At 57.2% G+C, this 8,321-nt stretch overlaps 1 protein-coding gene across 1 annotated transcript; it reads right to left on the bottom strand.

Annotated features, from left to right (window-relative positions):
• Positions 1 to 3,631: 3,631 nt before the first annotated feature.
• Positions 3,632 to 8,261, bottom strand: ORC6 (origin recognition complex subunit 6). Its single transcript, XM_054570296.1, has 7 exons — positions 8,117 to 8,261; positions 6,929 to 7,058; positions 5,723 to 5,886; positions 5,411 to 5,500; positions 4,939 to 5,051; positions 4,247 to 4,318; positions 3,632 to 3,759 (listed from the first exon to the last, which is right to left on the bottom strand). The coding sequence occupies exons 1-7, from the start codon at positions 8,179 to 8,181 to the stop codon at positions 3,632 to 3,634; spliced, it is 762 nt and encodes a 253-aa protein (XP_054426271.1). The 5' UTR covers positions 8,182 to 8,261.
• Between the last annotated feature and the right edge of the window lie 60 nt (positions 8,262 to 8,321).

Below are 8,321 nucleotides of genomic sequence, written 5' to 3'. Positions count from 1 at the left end.
TGAGTCCCGGTAGGCCCCGCGCCCCCGAGCCGTCACCACACTGTTGTCCTGCCCGAGTCCTTTCCCCGTTTGATGGACAGGTACCCAATAAGCCACGCCCACTGTCTCGCCCCGCAATTCCATTTCCAGACACTTACCCTCAGCAGAACTTGAACAAGTGCCACAGGCCTAGACCAGGGGCCCCAGGGAAACAGCCTCCATGGCCTCCGGCGTGGGCTGAGCCACACCGCGCGCCACGTCCACGTCGGGGAGCGCCCCGCCCCCGCGGCCCAGGGCAGGGCTGCTCCGGCTCAGCGTCTTCCCGTTTCCGGAGCGACAGAGGCCTCGTGTGCCGTCACGTGTCCCAGCAGAGGCAACGGAGGTGATGGGGGGGCGCGGAAAGCGGACGATGGGGAGGGGGGAACCCACCTCGTATCGTTTGATTCTTTTTTTCCTTTCAGTGAGGAGCATGGATTGCCTTTGTAATTAAAAATTAGCCAGCCCATTGTCCAGTGTGGACCTTGTTTTGACCCTGGGTTGAGTGGACAATAGATATTATAGAGACTTGCGGGGAAATGTATTTCTCACTTGCACATTTGATGACGACGGCCTTTCCGTTAATTTTGAGAGGCACGATGACGGCGGTGACGGTGGTTATACTGAAGGTGAAATGACTTCAGAAAAAAAGGGGAACATGGGTTAAGCGGGTGTGACAAATGCTTATTAACTCTTGGACCTGGCTGTTCGGTTCGTGGTTTGACCACACTGTTCTCTTTACTATTGTACATATTTGAACACTTTCATGATAAAGTTTTAAAAAATCAGTTAAACCACGAGGAGCTGCTAAAGAACTGAGCTTTCCAAAGGCCTTCCCAACGGAAACAGATGGACTCTGAGTGGTGAGCTCCCCTCACCGCGAGGGCGCTGCGTAGAGGCGCCTCCGTAGGCGGGCACGCGGACAGGGTTGCGTGCTGGCCGTTCCCCTACCCCCCCGTAATTTAGGAAATAACCAAGTACCTCCTGTGATCCAGAGAGTCAAAATAATTACCGCCATGTACTTTCAAGGCACAGAGGGGGGAAGAGCCAGACAGTACTTAGATTCACTCTCATGGAACCAACGCGAAAAGGCAGCCTCAGACGCGGGAGAAAACACCTGCGGGGCTAGACAGCCTCCTCCCGCAAAGCAACCCGCCCAGGTCAGAAGTGGACAAGGGCGCGAATACACATTGTGTCACAGAAGAGTGAGCGTCTGAGAGCACGGGGAGCGCGCAGTGGTCACGAGGAAATGCAGATCGAAGCCGCAGTGAGCGGTCGCCTCCCCCCCATTAGGGTGGCTGCTGCGCGAGGGCTGGCGAGGATGCGGGGAACCGGAGCCCTGTGCCCTGGCGGTGGGAGTGTGGACTGGGGCGGCCACGGTGGGACAGTATATGGAGGTTCCATAAAAAGTTAAAAAAATAGTTACTGATTTTAGAGAAAGGGAGTGAGAAACGTGATTGGTTGCCTCCCCTATGGGGACCAAACCCCCAACTTTTTGATGTACTGGGTGATGTTCCCTCTGAGCCATACAGGCAATGGCAAGTGCCATAAAAATATAAAAATAGAACTAACTGTTCCATTCGATCCAGCAATCCCACTTCTACCTACAGAAGAATTGGAAGAGGAGTTGTTGTTCGCACACAACGCATGTGCACACCGCTGCCCACGGCATTATTCACAACACCCAAAGGTGGAAGCAGTCAAGTGTGCTTTGAGAGAGAAGTAAAACGGGACCGTCCACGCAGGGGAACATCGATCGGCCTCGAAAAGGAAGGAGATTCTGACACGTGCGGCAGGCTGGATGACCCCTGAGGACAGAGCGCAATGAAACCGAGGTCAACACCGTGTGATCCCACCCGTACGAGACGTGGACTGAAGTCCAGAGACAGAAAGTGAACGGTGGTCCCGGGCGGGGTGGGGACTGGGGGCTTGTTCAGTGGGTGCTCGGCTTTGGGCAAGGCGAAGGTCTGGAAATTGGTTTCGTGGCACTGCGAATGGCCTTCACACTGGTCCCCTGCACACTTAAAAATGGTTGAGGTGGTAAATTTCATGTTATATGTGTTTTACACATTAAAACAAAAAGGTGAGGAGGCTTCATTTTACCTGATGAGTAGACTGCTTTTGATCCAAAGCTAGAAATCTAAATTGCGGCACCAGATAAATAAATTACGTACCTTCTTAAAACACAGGGGGAAGACTGGCACCCTGAGCAGGCGCCGCCTTAAACTCTCCTGCGGCGCTGACGTGCCTCCGTCTTGTGAGTGAGGACCCCAAGGCTCTTTAGGGGGTTAAATCTCCTTAGGGGACAAGTGGCAGAGCCAGGACCGAGACGCCAGTGTGCGGCTGTCCCCTCCCCCAGGGTGTGCTGGCCACGCACCGAGTTGGGATCCCTTGCCTGTGGCCACAGGGTGTCCCGCCCGCGGACCGCACGCAGCCCAGGATGGCTGTGCACGTGGCCGACAGGGTCCTACACTTAAAACATGGATTTTTTGTGGTTGTGTCACAGCATATTTAATGTGTGGCCCAGACACACCGAAAGGCTGGATCCCCCCGTGGGTGTAGCTGCTAAGTGTCCAGAAGTAACACAGGTGGGCAGGCACCCCTGTGAGCGCCCCAGGGCCTGTGGCAGGTAGGGTGCCTGAGAGCAGGTAAGGCAACCGCGGGTATTGATATCTGCTGAGTAGGTTTTTACTATTTGGATGCAGTCACTTTATTGCATTCTTCACGCGAATACTTAATTGGGTCATGTAGTCTTATTTTTAAAATCACGTCTGGCGTAACTCAGGGCCCGTAGCAACTTATCTTCCATAAAGTCCCTTTCCCGGAGTTTTAAAATTAGTACTTGGTAAGGTGACATTTTTCAATATGTGGATATCAAAGAAAATAAGCTGTAGTCCATTTGGTTTTTAACATGGTGTGAATGTGTAATTCACCATGCGAGAGCTGTGTGTTTCTCTTTATTGTAACATGTACTACTTTCAGGTACCGCGCTACATGCTTCACATGTATGTGCTGACTCAGACTCTGCTCCCAGCGAGCGCGGGCGCCACTTTCAGTCCCATGAGTGGATGAGGCCCGAGGCCGGGAGCGAGTGTGCAGTTGTGCGGGGTGGGGCAGGCCCAGGCCTCCGACTCCGGAGCCCACGCTCTGCTGAGCGGCACTGCGCGGCGTGTGGCCTGCCACGGTGGACAGCTGTGGACACAGCAAGGCTTCCCCCAAAGTGAGGACCAAGGCAACGTGAATGTATATAAAAATAACATTTATTAACTATGTTGTACTATATATTTAGTTAAACCAAGAAACTTATATAAAAACTCAAGTAAAACCCGTAAGATGCCCCTCAGCCCGAGCTTTTCAGGCCAGGCTGGGAGACGTGTCTTTCGCTATGAGAGCAACATGGTCCCCCTCGGGGGGCAGGCCGGCGGGAGCTGTGGCCGCAGCACCAGGACCGGGGCTGATCTGGTCAATCTGTCGCCTATGTCAGGGGCCGGCGTCCTTGCTGTTCAGGCAACAGTCTTAGGATCCTTGTTCTGGAAGCTGCAACAAAACCCCAGAGCACTTGCCCCGTCGCGGAGTGGCGGCGGGTGCGCGGCACGCGGCAGCCTGGACACAGGACTCACTCCGCCGCAGCCTCCTGCGCCCTGGCAGCGTTTTCCAAAATCCTCCGCTTCCACTCCTCGTAATCCAGCATCTGGTCCTCTTCAGGCTGCGGCTTGCATGGGGCCTCTGCTACCGTCTCTATTTCTGCAGGAGAGAATTTTCACAAGTGTCTCAAGGTTCTTCTGTTTACAGGTGACGTAAGAAAAAAGTAAACTACTTTCAAGTGACTAATTGTGACGGTACCAGGGAGCAGGGCACTGCAGCGCAAAGCGGGAGCGGCTACCACGCCAGATCTGTGCCCTGTGCCCCCAGCACCTGCGACGCCCTGGCTGTGGGTAACGCTAGCCCCACCCCGTTTACCCTCCCCACAGCTCCGGCAGCTGGGGGCTGATACTAATTGCCTTTCACAGATTGGGAAGCCGAGGCTCTCAGAAATTAAGTGACACGCCTAAAACCACAGCCAGGAGGAGCAGGGCAGGATTTGGGCCCACGCGGTCTGGCTTCAGCTCTGTCCCCGGGGACAGGACCCCCCCCCCCCCCCCGCCCCGCCATTAGCGTGTCAGTGTGCAGCACGGGTCGCGCACTGCACGCACCCTCTGTGCGCGGCCGTGTTAACGTCGGCACACCTCACCCTGTGCTCCTGGAGGTTCAGCTGCTGCCTTCTTTTTCTTCCACGGTGGAGTGCCTGCATCCTGAGGGTCTCCTTTAAGGAAAAAAGTATCAACGAGGTTAATTTTCCTCCTGTTCTCAATTTTAGTATCTGGGCACATTTTGGATGACAAAAACTAGATTCCACCCTGGCTGGGTGGCACAGTTAGTTAGAGCGTTGTCCTGATGTGCCGGGGTTGCGGGTTCAATCCCTGGTCAGGCCACATACAAGAATCACCAGTGTGTGTCTGGGTGGGTAGAGAAACAAGTCGATGTCCCTCCTGTCCCTGCCCATTTAAAATCAATTTAAAAATAAAGACAAAATAAAAATAAAAACAAAAAAAACTAGATCCTCGATGGACCCGATACTAGGATAAAGGAGAGCTCTCTGGCTCTCCGGGCGGACTGGAGACGCTCTTCCGGCCGCCCGACGCCCAGGCGCGCCTCCGGAGGGTCCGCTTTCTGGGCGTGCGTTCGCAGGATCGTAGGTTTTACGGGAGTTATTAAGCTACTTTGAACAATAGAAAACGCAATTTTCTCATAAAGAACGTATCTGGTCCGCATTAAACATAGAATTCAGAAAGCAGCCATTTTGTGAGTTTGAAAATACTGGACTTTTCCGGCAGGTTTACATCCTCATGCGTCACGGCTCTGAAACACGGAATTTATACTCACTGTCTGTCTGCTGCCCGATCTTCTCCAACTGTTTACATAGTCGGTCAAATATGGCCTTTTTTACACCGGATGTGGCTACCATTTTATCTTTATCCACCTTTAGCTTTAAAATCCTACAAAAGAATTTGATAAATCAGTTCTTGAAAGCAGTACAGTTGTTTCTTTTTCATGGACAATCACAAATGGCTACGGTCTGAACGGCAAACTTCGTCAGTTTTAGGAGGTGAACCCCGAAAGCGGAATGGACACTCAGCTTGTACGTGCGGCCGCCCATGGCAAGGGGACTTTGGGGAACGTGGCTTGCAAGGTGTCAGTTGCCTGGTGGGACAAACCGAGAGCCTGGTAACTTGGCCATTGTTCCTAATGGTGCTTCCATGGGAAAGCAGGCCTAGCTGCTGTAAATTAGGCTCGGGGTGTCCCCTGGGCGCGAGCGGCGCCCGCGACGGTGGCCCCGAGTGCCGCCGACGCTCACCTGCAGGCCGTGAGCAGCGCGGCGGTGGTGAAGAGCGGCCGGGAAAGGTCGAGATCCGCCTGCTGCGCCTGGAGGAGGCTGGCCTGGTAGCTGCGGGAAGGCGGTGTGGGCAGAAGTACGCGTTAGAAAACGGTGTTTCAAAGGGAGGGAAAACGCAAGTCGGGACGTAAAAGCTATTGGAATGTATGAGATGCGCGCCCTGTCTCTTCAGCACATGAGTTATTTTTTAGTGCCAAAGATGGGCAGGGCGCCGGCTAATTTTGCTTTGGGAACCAGTGGACATTTTCGGTGAAGGCCCGCGGGGCCCCGTACCTTTGCAGCACCCTCGAGGCCAGGCTCACCGCCTCTGTGCAGCTGAACTGCACCGCGAGGTCCCTTATTCCAACACTGGAATTCAGGCCCAGCAAACACTCAAAAGATTTCAGGCAGCTCTGATACGTCTTCTTGTTCAAACCAGAAAGTGTAGTTAAATAAGCCTTTGGAAGGAAACACAAATCATAAGTTGGCGTCCACCCCCTGACCCCGACCCCCGACCCCCGAGATGATTCTGTGACCAGGCTCTGCCTAGAGGCTTAGCTTGTTGGCCCACGGTCAGCGCTCGCTTGTGTCGGGGGCGGGGAAGGGCTCAGGGCGCCGGCCAGGCGCTCGCACTGCACAAGCACAGCGTCACTGCAGCCGGCTGCAGCACACGGGGGACACGCACACAGCCACCCGTTTTCACCCTCGGTGCCCACGGGAGGAGGAGGGGAGCAGGGGAGCGGGTGGGGATGGTGAGTGTGGGGCAGGGGGCAGGGAGAAAAGAAGGAAACCAGGAGGGAAACAGTCCACAGCCGAGAAAGCCCGCTCTGCCCGGGGGAGCCGTCACAAAGGAGGCGACCGGGCAGGGTGGGCGAGTCAGACGGAGCCCCGGGAGAGCGTCCAGGCTGAGAAAGTGCGACGCTCGACAAAGCCCGGAGTCGCTCCAGGCGGGGTCCGCAGAGGGAACGGTGCAGCCTGAGCCTGGGGCTCCAGACAGGCCGTGAGTCTGCTGACCCCTGGGAGCCCAGGGCGTTTTCGATGCCCCACTTAATGACTGTTGCCGTGTGACCGGCACGGCGTCACACGGTGCCCTGTTTGCTCCTCACAGTGACCCAGTGAGACCGACATTCCTACTCCTGCCTCATGGATGAGGAACCTGGAGGCTCACAGGGCTAGTAACTGGTGGAGGTGAGATCTGGTCTCTGTGTGTGACACATGTGTCCCTCCCTTGTGCTCTCAACCCGTGACACCAAAGGAAGAACACATGGGTTTCATAGTGTGTGCTTCGGGGGTGGGGGGGCGGCCTGGGAGACGAGGCCGTAAATAATAAAGAGAAGCTGCAAAACGTTTTCTTCCCCCTCCACCTTGACAAAATGGTTTTCAGATTCCTGTACAGTTAGTAACGTAATAGCCAGGAAACTTCTGAACCACCAGAGTTTGGGCGGGGCACAGTCCGACCAGAAAGGAGGGGTCTGGTCCCTCGGACCCGGGGACCCTTACCCTGTCCAGGGGGCAGCGCGCGCAGGCCGCCGCCAGGTCCAGGCACACGGCCGCCCGGCCGGTCTCCGTGGTGCGCGCCGCCAGCGCGGCGCATCTCACCCGCGACAGCCGCAGGTACTCCTCCGCTTTCCTGGTGACAAGGGCAGCGCGGTCACTGCGTGCCTTCCCCAGAAGCCTGTCCCGCCCTTGGGCGACTGAACCCAGCCGGCCGACACGAGTCCGAGCCCGCGTCCTGCGTAGCTTCACGTGGGGCTGCGGGGCGGACGCATCCTCCGGGGACGGGGCGCTGCGGCTTCAGACGCCGCTGAGCTCAAGCACCGCTTTTGGGCAGAGCGAGCTCTCCAACTCCGCCCAGAACAACCCTTCTCCCTGCCCGCCATTCCTGGAACAAGCGCGAAGTATCGCAGAGGCTGGTTACTCCTTTTCCCCCTCTAAGTCAGCGGTCCTCCAACTTTAACGCGCAGGACAATCACCTCGGGGCGTGTGACCCTGCGTTCCCCTCAGCAGGCGAGGGGCGGGGACCGAGAATTTGCTTTTCTAACTAGTGCCAAGACGCCGCCGGTGACGCCGCCGGTCCCGCAGCCACCTTGGGAACCGCAGTCCTAGGAGACAACCGAGTCCGAGAGGTCTCGGTTGAGGTCTTCTGCGGAGCGCGCCGCGCCTTCCCTGACCGCCCGGCCCGGCCCGCGGCCTGCGCTCCCACGGCTTTCCTCCTGACCCTGGGCCGTGCCCGGTCCTCCCCATCTCGGCGCTTTTGCACACGCCGTTGTTACCTGCGCTCAGGCCGCTCTCCCCGCATCGTTCCCAGGCGGGCCCCTTCTACCATTCGGTCTCAGCGCAACTGACACCCCCTGACTTTTTGCAGGCCGGGCCGCGCTGTCCCCCCGTCGTTCCGGCCACCACCCTGTTTTGTTTTCTACGTAGTTCTTGCCAACACAGAGACCTCCGTGGGGCCTGTGTCCCGTTTCTTTCTCCGCTGCAAAGGACTAGCTGAGGGATGACCCGAGCTCTCCGACTCTCGCCTGCCCCCGCCGCCGTGCGCCCCGGGGAGCCAGCTGCTCCGGGGACCTCCAGAGCCGCCCCCGCCACCTCCTCCTCCAAGACGGCTGCCGACCTACAGCCCGCGGGAGAGGGGCGTGGCTCATCTGGAGGGCCCGGGGACGCTGCGGCGTGCGCGGCCGCACTCACCTCAGTACTTCGGGCTCGGGGATGCCCAAGCGCCGCGCCAAACGCGGGATCAGCCCCGACTCCATGGCGCCTACAAAACATGCGCGCACAGCTGCGAAGCGATGAAACACGCGCGCAGACGCTGCGCCCGCCAGTGACGGACGAGCCCCACCCCTCTTCTGTATCCGGATTGGTTTGGACGGAAACGTGAGGCCACCCCATATAC

The sequence above is a fragment of the Pteronotus mesoamericanus genome, unplaced genomic scaffold (genome assembly GCF_021234165.1).
Source record: "Pteronotus mesoamericanus isolate MK-2021 breed Mesoamerican mustached bat unplaced genomic scaffold, CSHL_Meso_final contig_202, whole genome shotgun sequence".
NCBI lineage: Eukaryota > Metazoa > Chordata > Mammalia > Chiroptera > Mormoopidae > Pteronotus > Pteronotus mesoamericanus.
This window is presented reverse-complemented; position numbering and strand designations above follow the sequence as displayed.